Source organism: Tiliqua scincoides, chromosome 6, assembly GCF_035046505.1.
Source record: "Tiliqua scincoides isolate rTilSci1 chromosome 6, rTilSci1.hap2, whole genome shotgun sequence".
In the NCBI taxonomy this organism is placed as follows: domain Eukaryota; kingdom Metazoa; phylum Chordata; class Lepidosauria; order Squamata; family Scincidae; genus Tiliqua; species Tiliqua scincoides.
In genome coordinates this window covers 47,708,052-47,722,385 of record NC_089826.1, presented here as the reverse complement: position 1 = coordinate 47,722,385, position 14,334 = coordinate 47,708,052, and the positions used below count along the sequence as shown (strand labels likewise).

At 45.3% G+C, this 14,334-nt stretch overlaps 1 protein-coding gene across 2 annotated transcripts in view; it reads right to left on the bottom strand.

Annotated features, from left to right (window-relative positions):
* Window positions 1-13,694, bottom strand: part of FNIP2 (folliculin interacting protein 2) — a 55,307-nt gene extending 41,613 nt beyond the window's left edge. For both annotated transcript variants that reach the window (XM_066631668.1, XM_066631669.1), the window contains exon 1: window positions 13,579-13,694. In XM_066631668.1, the coding sequence (XP_066487765.1) occupies window positions 13,579-13,694 (116 nt within the window). The remainder of the gene's footprint in view (window positions 1-13,578) is intronic.
* Window positions 13,695-14,334: the final 640 nt, after the last annotated feature.

Genomic DNA, 14,334 nt, shown 5'->3' with positions numbered 1-14,334 from the left:
AATCCTAGAACATTCATACTGGGAAAAAAACCCTTTTCAGCTTGATGGCAAAACTGCCACATTAAGAGTGTACTAAACTGTCACCAATATCAAAAGAAGCCAGACCCATGGAAATACAGGTGTTTTGGCTTGTGGTGCGTTAACATGAGAATTCTGCAATTCATTTCGACAAGACAAAATCCAACAGAATCCTTAAGCCTCTTTCATTGGTAATGTAAGTACGACAAACAAGCAGGTAATACCTGTTATTGTCCATCTGGAAATACAGCAGCCATCAGGTGCTCAGCTCAATTAGACAGAGTTGCCAACTTTGCCCCCAACAGGACTCCTGTGCCTTTAGTCAAGTCAAGTCAACCTTTATTAGGCATAAACATTAGGTAGGTGAAGACTCTGTCTGTGCCTTTAAGCTGATGTGCAGCAAAGACAACTAAAAGTTATAATCATTCTTGACGGATACGCAGCCATAAAAGAAAGTTTCAGCAGCCTATAGCCATAAAAGCTCCAAGTCTCAATTCATGTGGAGGTCTTAATACATTGGCTTGACAATCTCCTTTGACCAACATATGGAAAGAACCCACAACAACAAGGTGCAGCATTTGATTGGCAGCATCTGCTCAATGCTGGTCTAAGAAAAAAAAAAGCTGTTTCATCAGAGCAAATGCCATTTTTGGAAACAGAGGGTCTCACAGGGACTGTTTATACATTCACCCTTCCTGCTTTCACATGGCACTTGTTCCAGACGGAACCATGTGCTCGGGCCAACTTCCAAGAACACTGCACTAACCAGTGATGCTGCCAAGGCATTTCAGACAGAAAACTTTGCCCAGCGCTTCAACCTGGCTTCCCCTAAGCATGCCTTCTTTCACCTTTCAACTCCACCCACTCCCTGCCTTCAAGCCTTTTCCTTCTCTCCATTATCTGTGATGGTGAGAACATGCTGTTCAGTGAACATGCCTTCAGTGACCACAGAAGTAGGTTCGAAATACAGAGCTAGTTGCTCCAGCTGCAGAAGGTGCCAGCTTCATTTTTGTCCTTAATTAGTGGGTGATGTCAACAGCTAGGATCTCTGTGGGACAGCTTGGGCAGATCAACTTATGCGCCACACCCTGGACTTGGCATCCTGATGCATGGGTTTGCCTACCTTTCTGGTTTGTGCTTCCTAGTTTGCATTGCCTTTTTCCTCCCACTGAGAAAAACCAGTGATTCATTACAGAACACCCTCAACAGAATTATTTTACTCTTCTTTATAATCTGTTATAATCATTTGTTACCCAACAGTCGTTTGTGTACACCCATAACCTGGTCAGAAAGCAGCAGTTTGATCAGGCCCAACCACAAAGGTCCACATATTGATGACTTCAAGACTGTATTATTGTAACGCATTCTATATGTGACTGCTCTTGAAGACCATCTGGAAACTGTAATTAGTGCCAAATGCATGTGGTCTTAGGAGCACAGTGGTTTTGACTGATAGGTCGCTGCTCCCACAGCCCCACTGGCTGCCAGGTCATTTCTGAGCACAATTCAAATTGCTGGTTTTGACTTTTAACACCCTTTATTGGTTACCAAAGGGGTACCTGAAGGACTGCCTCTTTCCATACGAGACAAATACAGTACCTTGAGGTTATCTGGGGGGCCTTCCTAAACGTACTGCCATAAGCTGAAGCCAGGCTGGAAGCAATGGAGACCCTTCTCTGTAGCAGTGCCACAGTTGTGAAACTCCCTCCCACTTGAGCTAAGAATTGTATCCTCCCTGTTAACCTTCTGGGAAGGCTAAAAACTTTTTAAAAATTCATTTGGTCTTCTCTCTTTCAATTATTTTGGTTGCTTAGCTCCCATGCATTATATCTTGTGTGCTCCTATTTTTATTTTATTTGTTTTAATGTTTGGAGTGTTTCTCAAACACTAGGTGGGTTTGCGAGCCAACTTCAGGTGGGTTTCCATTCATTTTAATGTGTATTTTGTTTTTAATATATTTCTGCAAGGAACAAGATAATGAGGGTTAAGAAGAGCAAAAATGCCCACTATCCTACACATAGGTTCATAACACTGATAAAGCTCTGGAGTGATGTTTACATACTCAAATTATGATGAATGCTAGGAAATCCTGTCTCGGGTGAGACCAATGATAGCCACATCCCGGAAATGGCTTCAGTCACAGTGTTTTTTAGAATCCGAGGTTCAGATATGAGATCTGATAAAAGTGTTGAAATCTACAGTATGTTCATTTACAGGACACAAGATTAAAGATTAAAAACCTGGTCAGAATCGAAGAACTCACTTTGCTAATTAACCAGTACTTGGGAGTGACAGTACTTGACATTTTGTCAAGACGAAGATATTTTCACTTAGATTTAATGAGAATTCTTAATAGGGACATTAGTGATATTACTACATAACAAGTAGGTCCTCAAGTAGGCAAAAAAGGATGTTACTGAAGATTAATTTAAGAGTCTAGAAATACAGCTGTTCTCTGTTTTTGGAGCAATTCAAATTCCATAACCAAAATATTGCTGTCTCCTTATCCCTCTCTTGCAGCCAAAGTGGCAACAGATACCAGAGACAAGACAAGACAAACAAGGTTGGATCTAAAGAATCATCAGTAGTTGGAAAATAGCTTATAGCACTGTTCTGACGACACTTGTGCAAGAGGCTTGTGTAAGAGTTAGTGTAGTACCATAATAAGTCGGTTCTACAGCAGTTCCGAATGTCCACCTGGTGCAAGAGAACAGCAAGGGACCTCTTGCAAAAGAACAGCTTTGAAGCTAGTTTCACTTTTCACACACCATGTTCTGGCGCAAAAGTGGTTCCCCCTGTGAGTGTCCAATGCTTTCCATGTGCAGAAGGAAACCTTTTGATCCAGCATAACAAGCAAAGAGCAAAATGTTGGTTTCTTTATCCATAGCAGTTTCTCACTCAGCTGCAAACTCACTGTACGTTGTGTAACTGTTCTAACAATGTTATCTGCAGTATCTACAGTCCAGAGCGCACTAGAATCACAAGGCCAAGCTCTTCTCCAAGTTGTACACACACAAAAAATATTTGTTTTTTTCACCAAGACAGATCCACAGGTACGATCAAATGAGGAAACATTGATTTGAGGTTCTGCACACCCTTATTAAAAATTAGCACCCAAGCCCCTATAAACAATTTGTATGCATTCTGTAAAACTGAAATACTCCCCAGGGCCAACTCATGCAAGAGAGCAAATGAAGTGGTTGTTGCAGGTAGCAGATTACTGGAGGGTGCATGCTACCTGCACCGTTCCCCCACCTACTCCTCTACTTGAAGAAAGATCCATTCTGAAAAAGGAGGATGAGGACTGTGGTTCTGACATGCAGCACACCACTCTCCTCTATACTTCCTCTTCCTTTTCAAAACCAGGTAGCAGGAGGAGTGATGAAGGTACCAGCTAGCAGGCCACCATGTAAGGGGAGGAGGTATCAGCTGGCAGGTCACCACGTAAGGGGAGGAGAAAGGTTTCTGGTGCACCACTTCAGATGTCTGGAGGTCTTGGGCTGCCCTGGCACACCCAAACTAGAACTGTGAAGATCATTTTTACAAAAAAATTATGGCCCACATGTCTGCTGAAGAGGGAGTCTTACAGCCCTGGCAAGCTTCTATACCGTTTACCCAGATGTACCTAGACAAGGAGTGGTGATTACATGACACAATGTGGCTGGAATATATCACCTGGCAGAACCTTGCCCTTTTCAGTACAGCCACAATAGAGCATGATACAATGGTGGACTGCTTCTAATGACATTTTCAACTGGGTATGATATTCTCGTGCAATAGACACATGCATCAAATCAACTATGGTGCACACATTTAAAATGCAGGCTTTACTTTTTAAAAATGCAGCTAGGAAGGAAACAATAGATAGGAAGGATGGGATCTGAACACTTTATTATTAACAATATTTATAGACCGCTTTTCAACAAAAAATTCACACAACAGTTTACAGAGAAAATCAAACAACTAATGGCTTTAAGGGAGAAAGTCACATTTGAGATACCAAGGGCACACGTCTGTACTTCTTTTTGCAAGTGATTGTGTAACACAAACCATGTGGCAACCAGTCCCATAGCAACAAGAAAGCAGAGAAAATCTGTTGCAAAGATGCCATCGCTAAGGACTTTACAAAGAATGACATTTGGATGGTTATACAATTATTCTCCTTGGTCCACCCAATGACAGATAATATGAAAGTGACATATATCCCATATTTCAATTGCTGGAATGGGGGAATATTCCCAGCACCAGATGTGGCTCTGAAGTCACCACAGTTTTTTCATCATATGCCATCTGATTCGAAGGTCACATCAAGAATTATTTCTGTTCCATTCTAAGGGTTCTAAATAGCTCAGATTTACCATTTACAGGCCAGGATTCAGCAGCTAGCCGCATGACACATACAACAATTGAAATCAGAGAACTGAATTTCACAAAACAGCAGCCGCTCCAAAACAAAGGATAATTTCTAAAGCAGTTTGTGATATGACATGAAATTTGCTGAACCAAGTTTTTTTTTAAAAAAAAAAGTTACAGTGGTGAATCCTGGCAAGTGTTTAGGTATTATCGTTCAGTAATCCTGAACCTATGCACACGCACAAGGTAACACTGTCACAATGAAACATGTATAGATAGGTCAGAAAATATAATAAATACTAGAAACAGTATGTAGAAGCATACTGGAATGGGAACAGGAATGGTAACAGGAAAGCCCCTCAATGCATTTCTCAAGGTCTCATAGAAAAGGGCTAAAATGCATTTAGGGGATGATGATGATTTAATTGTATACTGATTATCAACTTTTTTTTCAGAATATCTGCAACCTTGTTACCATCACAACCACAGCTTGAGGGGAGAAACCATACAGGTGGAGCCTCTATCTGTGGGGGTTCTGTTTCCCAACCTCCACGCGGATACTGAAAATCGTGTATAATGAAATCCAAGATTCAGAGCCCACCTGTGCTCTGAAAGTGACTGGAGCCAAATCTCAAGAGAATGCCCTCAAGATAGAACAGTGGAGAGCAATACAGATCTCCAAAAGGGAATGGACCAAGAAGCACCAGCCTCTAAAATACACAATGCATAAATGGTACTCTAGCATACGCTCTCCATTTCCTTTCATGCAAAACTCTTCAAAAATAGTACACTCTCCTTGATGTCAAGAAAGCAGCACCTCATTCTACAGAACTGTTGAAATACTTGTTCTGCACATCTCTGCAGTGGGGTCAGGAGCTCACCACCTCACAAGAAAAATCTCAGACATCGTCAACACTTCACCTAGGAAGGGATCCAACACGAATATCTTCTGTACACCAGTAATAAAGATCAATGAGAGACCAAATTTAATAGCAATCAAAGGGTGTTAACAGCTACATCCCAATACAAAAACTATTCCTAATAGGACACTGCCCAAGATAAGGGGGAAAAAACACATTTACTGTACATCATCTGAATGCCACCTGGGCTCCTAATCTTCCTGATTGTACTATCCACCAATAATTGCAGCCTAAGTCTGCTTGTGTGCTTTTGGTTCTCTGCAAACACAGTTATCTAGCTTAAGGCTGCAAAAATGACTTCAAAAAGGAAGGCAATGCTTGATGAAAATAAAAAGCCACTGGGATGGGAAGCTCAATGCAGTTGGAAGAACATGAACAAATTTCCAGTTGTCAGGAAGATGGGCCTTTACTGCCCCATACAGTTCCTGTTTTCCACCTCACATTAAGTGGCCAAAGCTGAATAATCCAACTAAGAACACACATTGTAACATTTTCTTGACTGATATACTTGCATACTCTTCTTGCTGCAGAGAAAGGATCTCAGGAGTCCATATGAACACCCTTGCTCTACCAAAGTACTGAACCTTTGCTATACAGGAGTACTGTTAACAGTTAACCACTAAACAGCTTGGCACTGGGTTATCCTATTTGCAGAATTTTGATTTGCCATAGTTGGTAAGAAAGAGGAGAAAGGGTGGTAGAAGGAATGTCAATACAGAGTCAGAGGTGATAAAATAATCCCAAACTTTCAAAACAAAATTCAGGAAAAGCTGGACAAAACCAACATCTGGTTTGAGAACACTATATAGTACATCAGTCTGTTTTTTAGAGCTGAAAGATACCAAAGAGTGCTCCAAAACCAGGTACTAAAATTATCTTCTGCATTACATAACATGGTGGGTAATAATTAGTAAAGGTTCTCACAACTTCATTCCTCTTTGAATGTTTCCTGTGCACATGTTCATAAATGATCCACCCAAACAACTGGCAAGATCTTTGAACTGGAGACTCTACTGAGCTAGCTGCAGCACTGCCTTCTTCTCTTATCCAACACTATCCACAACACATAACAACACGCCACTAGCCCAGGAGCTGCATTCACACATTAAGCTAAATGATATCTTGGTGTTACAGGTGGTCATGGACTCAGGTGCACTTTCTTCTTCCTTTCTTTTGCACGGGGGGGGGGGGGGGAGGAAGATGCTTTCAGCTTCTGTGAAAAACAATTTTGTCCAGACCTGGCAAATTATAGTTTGTTCAACCATGTTCAAACATAACCACCTTCTACAGTTTGCTGCAAGTCACAACTGGAGTGCTTAAGGATGAAATCCTATGCACACTTACTTGAGAGTAAGTCCCATTGAAATAAACAGGACTTGCTTCTGAGTAAACATGCAAACTTACGCTGTAGATCTCTTGCCACCCCCCCCCCCCCCATGCACAGACAAGTCATACTCAATGCTGCTCTTTCTCACAGTATGAGGTTACAACTAAACACAACCAGTGTGGCTGCAATTACCACACACTGCCCTTTCCTGCAGCCTTTTCATTCAGTACTGAAATTTCATTTCAGCCAACGCAAAAGAAGAAAGACAGTATAATATGCCAACATCCTGAACAATTCTATGAGCAAAACCTGAAACAGCAAATGGAAGAATCAAAGACTTCTTTTCTAGACTACATTAAATGTTCATCTATACTGGAAGCCCTAGGAAAACTAGCAGCCATGTTCAGATCACACAATACATGCTGGAGGTTGAAGGCATCGTATCCTGAGTTTGAAAGGGCTGCAGCTCAGTGGCAGAGCACATCCTTTGCATTCAGAGGTTCCCAGGTTTAAATCATGGCAGCATTGCCAGACAGGGCAGAGAAAAATTTCTGTCTGACATCCAAGAGACTTGCTACCATGGGCAGCCCAATCCAGTCAGTCTGCATGGCACACTGTATCCAGCCCAGGTAAAAAGCAGGCTGGAGGTCTCCTTGGGGCAAGAAGATATTTTTCCCCTTACCCTGAGTAACACTCCAGTCAGCCCAATGAAGCTACTCAGACTCTGTGCCAGTTAAATCACTGGCGCAAGTCCAAGCAGCCCCATGTAGGGTGTTCGTGCCCAGGAGGAAGGATAGGATAGAAGACTCCTCTGCCAATCCCACCCCCCTCCTGGTCCTGATCTGCCCTGCTCCATTTACCCCTAAAATGTTCCTCACCACCCCTATTCCACTCTCCTTAAGCCTCTGCACCACTCAGCACTTTTATTGCCTCCATCAGCAGCCAGGAGTCTGGATTTAGTGCAGACGAGCGGGCACAGGTCTTTCCGCTAGTGCTGCTGGTTCCTGAGTAGTCGCAAAAGTGCTTTACAACACATTTGTGACACTCTAGGATGGCACAGCACTTAGGATAGTACTGTGTTTGACACTACTGAGCTAAGTGAATGAACGGTTTGACTTCGTGTATAAGGCAGCTCCCAAAGATTCTACCAATCCTTTCCCTCTCTACTTGTAATGCTGACATACAATTGTTGACATGGTCTGGTTTACTTGCTTTCCAACTGCCGGTGGTTTTAAACTGACACGAATGCAAGAGATATAGAAGAGACAGAAAACAAGAAGTCAGGTTCGAGGATAATGAGTTATCTTCAAACCACTATAACCCCAATTATACCATCTACAGAGATGGCCAGGGAACTTCAGGCACCTGTAGAAAGGCAGCAAATATTGCCCCCACCTTTCTGCCAGCCGCCACCGCCGCCACCCCCTCTTCACTTGTTCCCTGCTGCTGCAACAGCTACCTTCGCCAGTCTCCTACTCCTCCGCCTGGCCTGAATAGCCACGCACAAAGGACTAAGAGCCCAATCACTATTGGTGATGATGCAGCCATGCCAAGGGGGCGCATGGGGACACAATCAGGAGGCCTAGTGCATAGGTCTCCCGGAATTATGCCAACTATATAGGTCCAAGAAAACAGGAGGGACCAGGCAATGAGGAAGGGACAGAGTCCTAGCATATCAGGATCCACCCCTCCCTTCCTTCCCCTGCTCTCCTCCTAATCTGCCCCAAAACTCCTCATGCTTTTCCCCTCCCTACCCATGACGCACTCCTCACTGCAAACTAACCAGAAACAGTGCAACCTGCAGCAGTATGGGTCCAGAGTGCAGCAACTTTGTGGCAGCTGCTCGCACTGGTTTGGCAAGGCCTCGACCTTTGTGCTGTCACCAGACCTTCTGCAACTGCAGAACAATCGTCCCACTGTCATTAAAGGCCACAAGATTGGGCCACAAGAGATACTTCTGTTGCATTAGAAATAAAACCTTCCAGGTTGGCTTGAATCGCAACACCTCTAACTTAAGAAATTATGCACCGAGAACCATAGCAATGGTATACCTGTATGGTTGCACAGGGCATTCTGATAGCCTGAAACAGAAACAACCCATCGCCTTGGGTATCTTCAGAGGAAGGAAGGCAAGACAGAAATGCAGTAAATGAAATAAAAAGTGGCTGTGCACATTTTGTCTGTGGTTTACCTATGTCAGTGTTCAACATGTGGGTCATAACCCTACTGAGGACATAAAGTCTCATTTGGGGGGTTGTGGCAACCTTTCAAAGTCTGTGCAAAAGAGGCTTGGATCCAATTCAGTAATGGCACTGCCTTATCTGAACTGCATTCTTGATTTAATCCTGTATAGTATCTTCTTGCTGTCTTGCTCCACAGCCCCTAAGGCCAGCCCTGCTCAGGCTGCTGCCTCATAGGGCTGTTGTAAAGACACAAGAGGTAGGGGGAAAACGGGGTAGGGTGGGTAGCTCGGGAAGGGAGGCAGGCTTGGCAGTGGGTCCCCACTCTCTTATTTTCTTGTTTTGGGGGGTTATGGCATGCAAAAAAGGTTGAAGACCGCTGATCTATGTGACCAACCCGACAGAAAGTACAATGCTTCAGCAAAGATAAAGGCTTCCATACCAGCCAAAGGAATTGCAACTACATTTTCTGAAGACAGGATAAAACAAAAACAAAAATATGGTCTCTCTTCTTTTTATCTGCCCAGCAGACTTAGCATTTCAAAAGGACAGAATCTGGTAAAGGATCCAGACATCATTACCCAGTCATAAGACCCTAGTAGTCACAATGAATGGAATGGGATGTCATGTGAAAGTGTGTGGTCCACACACGATGTCATCACTCTGGCCTCAACTGACTTCCTCACAATGCAAGTGAACATGACATGACCAATCTCTGAACCATTTGATTATTCAGCAAATACAGGGAGAAAGGGAACAACAAAAATGCAAAGCACTTTGACACTACGGCCTGAAGTAGCAGCTCCATTCTGCTCTACACATTAGTAAAAAGGTTAACTGCTATAGAAGAAACTAATCCTTTATCTCAAACTGTGCTGGAGAAGAGGCATTTTCATTACATCAAGATGCTGTTTTACATGTATGCAAGTCTACTGGCAAGGAGAGCCACAGAAGACAGAAGATCAGATTGTGGAAATATTATATCCAATGCAATAACAGTAATAAAGTATATTAATTATGTTATCTGCAAGAGAGCTTCACACCACCAGGAGCTATTGCTCAAATGAAGATTGCCACAAATGTATTCTTACATGCATGTTAGGTTCCAGAGTTCTAGAATGGTCACTATACCTCTCTGTATATGGTCTCATTTGCACAATTGCTGAGCTAGAGGTATGGCCCAATCCTATCTAGAGCTTACACTGACAGAACTTTTGTTCCATCTGCACAGAGCCCGAGTCACTAGCTGCGCTGATAGCCTGTGGGCTGGGGAGGCCAACGCAAATGGCTGGCATGCACCAACAGAGCACCCAACCCCGGCCAAAACAAGTAAGTTGGTGGAGGGAGTATTCAAGGGGAAGATTGGGGTAGGGATAAGGGAAAGCCAGAAGGGTTGTCGAGGGCGGGCTGGGGGTGGCACAAGTCCAAGTAAGCCCTTTGAGGACCATGGCACAGCACAATAGGTAAGTAAAAAAGTTTTACTTTTACTGCCTGGTCACCAGCCATCCCACAGCATACAGTGGGCTGCACAATCTGGGTTGGCCCAAGACTGGGCTGCTGCACTTCTTTGGCCATGTTCTCTACACTTTGCCAGTCAGTTCTGCTTGTTCCTTCCTTTGTGGGTCTCGTTTCTGACCTCATGCGTGAAAGTGCAGGTTAGATTAAGAGATTGCCGTTTTGGAAGGGGGGACAGAATGGCCCTGCAGTCAGTGATGGAGGTTGGTTGCGGGGGGGGGGCTCTCTTTCCTTTTTCTTTCCCATTTCTGGCATACTGTGCATGGGTACTGTTTGTCCTACGCAGCTCTGCTAAACTGTTAGTTTTGTCACTTGAGTCTTCCATTTTCAAAGGGCAGCATCGTATAGGTGCGAAGCAAAGGACAGCAACAGCAAAGAATACATACTAATTCTGCCACTCTCATCTGGTTTCCACTCATTCTGGATCCATGTAAAACCTTGTACAGATTTAGCCATATTCCCCAAATTCTTTACACAATGGCATGCATGCGAGCGTGTGTCCCACCCCTGCAAAGACTTACTGAGGGAGTAATGCTCCCGCAAAGTTTGAGAACCACTGGCATAACTACCTGAAAATGAAGCAATGAGGAGTTATAAAAACCTCTCAGGGTTAATTTTCTTTTTTAAATTGCATTCAGAAGTTAATTTCCTCAACGTAAATAGCCTGTAGGATGTTTAGAAATACATTTCCATTGTTCGACAGTCTGATAAACAGGAACCTGATTAGGTATCTGAATAATCGCATGGAGATGCGTGAGGGAGCCAATCATCAAATCCATTAATATTACATATTGATTCATTATGGAACTGGGGTCATTTCAATTCTGCAGTTTTGAACAACAGAGGCCCAATCCCTCTTCAGAAAGCCCTCTGGAGGTGACCAGAGCACAGCTCCACTTGCCTTTGGAGGGTTCAGGTGAGGCCAATTCTGGAGGACCCACATTGAGCCAGATTTGTGGACAAAACAGGCTTCACCTGTATTGGAACTGAGAGGAGTGTTACTGAGGGGCAGCTTATCCATTAACAAAATAAAATAGCATATACTGTATACACAAATCCACAAGGAATTAGACCGACATCTCCTAACACTTGAGGTGGTGTGCCAAAAGCTGCCTTAACTGGTGATGTACTACTCTAACCCACCACTCTCTTTTCTCCCATACTTCGTTTTCCACTTGGTTTCCCTCTTCCTTTTCTAACCCAGGGACTGGGAGGAGTAGGAGTGAAGGCCAATGGAAGGATGGAAATGAAACCCTTTGCCAACCTGCAGCTTGAGAGAACTGCCTCATAGCCCAATCCTAATGGCGGTGGCACAGCTTAGTGCAGCGGTGCCAAAATAGCAACAGCTGTATCCAGCTGTATCCTACCAGAACTGCTGGAGGCTTCCTGGGGAGAGGGGCCTTTCATCCCCTTCTCCCAAGTAAGGGTGCAGAGGCCGCAATGGCTCTCCTCCAGCCTGTGCCTGCTATTTTTCTGGCGCAGACTGGAGGAACTTAATGTTAGGCATTTCAGCCCAACATGGAGCATAGGATATAGTGGAGCAGGGCTGTGTGGGTCCCACCCCCTTCTGCCTAGTTTCAACCCTTGTTCTTCCCTGTCCCAGAACATCTTCCCTCCTGTCCAGAAACCCCACACTACCACCCAATGGTGCACTTTACTGTGGGTGTTCCCCTGGCATCAGCCTCCTCCTGGCTCTGGGCCCAGCGGCGTCTAGCACAGCACCAGTGCTGGCACTTCCTGCTTTCCTAGTGCCATTTATGATGCGTTTACAGCACTCCGCACCAGCACTCGAGCTCAGAGCGGGAAGGGGATAGGATTGGGTCCTCAGTCAGCCTAAGGGATGGGCCAGCACTGAGCCTACACTCCAAGTTCTACTATTACCTACTTCTTGATAAAGCATATCATGCAATAATGATCCTCATGAGGCTTTTCATCCCATTCATCCTACAAAGAATATATATGCTGTTTCTCTCCTCTGCCATTTTTTCCTCTCCATAGGGTCGAGGAAAAATTCAAATTAGGGTTCAGTTCAAGGCAGCGACTCTAGATCCGCCATTTTCAACCACTGTGCCGTGGCACACTGGTGTGCCGTGAGTGGTCCACAGGTGTGCCACAGGAAATTGGTGGAAGGTTATTAATAGGGCCAATGGGAGATGTGAGCCCCCACTGGTAGCATGGAGTGCCTTGTCAATTATCAAAAACTTGGTGGTGTGTCTTGACCACTTTAATGCCTTGTCAGTGTGCCCTGAGATGAAAAAGATTGAAAATCACTGCTCTAGATTCACCACACCCTATTGACTTGAATGAGTAACAGCACAATCTTATATACTTATATACAGCACAAGAAGTAAGTCTTGTGTTAAATGGGATGAACTCCCAGGCAAGTGTACACAGGATTGAAACCCGAATTTCCCACCTGAAGCTTAGTACAGCAAAACCCAATCTAAACCATCATGGAAGATGGCAAGAGTTCTGTTATAAAGCAAGAGTAAATCAATCCAATCCAAAATATTGTACAGTACCATACAGCCACCTTTATCAATTGCTGCTCATGGACAAGACTGTTATAAAACAGGTGCAGAACACATCTTAAGCATGTAAGAACCAATTTAACACATTCCTCTCTGATTCCTCCACCCCCCAACTCAAGTCTACCTGCAAGGACTCTACCTACAAGGACCCTGCAGCAGCAGAACTCTTCCCCTAGCCTTCAGTCTCTAAACAGGATCAGCCAACTTCGACCAGGGACATGCAGTGGGTGGGGAGGCAGGTGAGGAAGAGCCTCCCCACCAAAGCCCTTTGAAAAGCACCAAGAGGGCATGGGTTGTGGGTGGTTGGACGCCTCACATGGCCTTTTCCAAGGGCTCTAGTGGTGAGGCTCTACCTCACCTGCCTCCCCACCCACTGCAGGTCCCTGACTTAAACCCACCCTCACCCACAGGATCACAGCACCTGCTTGATACAGGAGGCAGAAAACTGTGTGCCTCAGAGCCCAATCCTAGGCATATCTACTCAGAAGTAGGTCCCCTTATAGTTCATGGGGCTTACTCCCAGGTAAGTGTGGATAGGATTGCAGCCTTAAAGCACAATCCTAGGCATGCCTACTCAGAAACAAGTCACATTATAGTCAATGGGGCTTACTCCCAGGTAAGTGTGGATAGGACTGCAACCTCAGACGTCCCTGGATCTCCTGGTTCTCGCTGCAACGAAAGGAGGGGGGAAAGCAACCCGAGTTACCAAAGCGCCAAGAATGCATTTTGCTCACCTGAACGCAGATCCTTCCTTGGGGGTCCTACAAGGGGGAGTAAGCGAGTTGTTGCTACTGCTGCTGCTCCCACCGCCCCTTTTATTGAACAGCTTCTGGAGCAGCGTAGGTGCCATGCTGTTGCTGCCGCTTCCTGCGCTTAGGGAAGCAGCAGCATGGGTGTGGAATCAGGACACACACAACGAATCACTCAGCGCGCTGCAGCGCCGGCGAGCACATCCCTGCCCAGGCGAGGAGTGACCGAGCAGCACCACCTCCCTCTTTCTTTCCCCCGCAGGCGCTCATGGAGACAAACCAGTCATATGACTGGGAAAGCCAGACGCCTCTGCCCGGCAACGCGCACGGCTCCCCCCAGCGGCACGAGCTCCGCAGCACCCGGAATCCCGGGACCCTTCCCGGCGCAACAGCCGCCCAGCGCTGCGCTCTGGATGCTCGGGGGATTCCAATGCCTGCCTGCCTTCCCCAGCCAGGCGCTCTCAAGGGGAGCCCAGCCTTTTCCCTGCCCCGCTCTGGCCTTGCTTTTGCAGGGGTCCAGTGGCCAGGCAGGGCGGAGAAAGAGGATGCCCTGATTTTCCGCACTGGTTGCCTGGGCTGGGGAAGCACGAGGTTTCCGGTTCAACCAGATGACGAATCCCCAAGTACATGACGCAAGGACAAAGAACCAGGATTGCCACCGAATGCATGTTCAAACGGACTGGGATTGACTTCCTGCAATATGTTGCATTGCATCAGAGCTGGGGCTGACTCAAGTCCTTG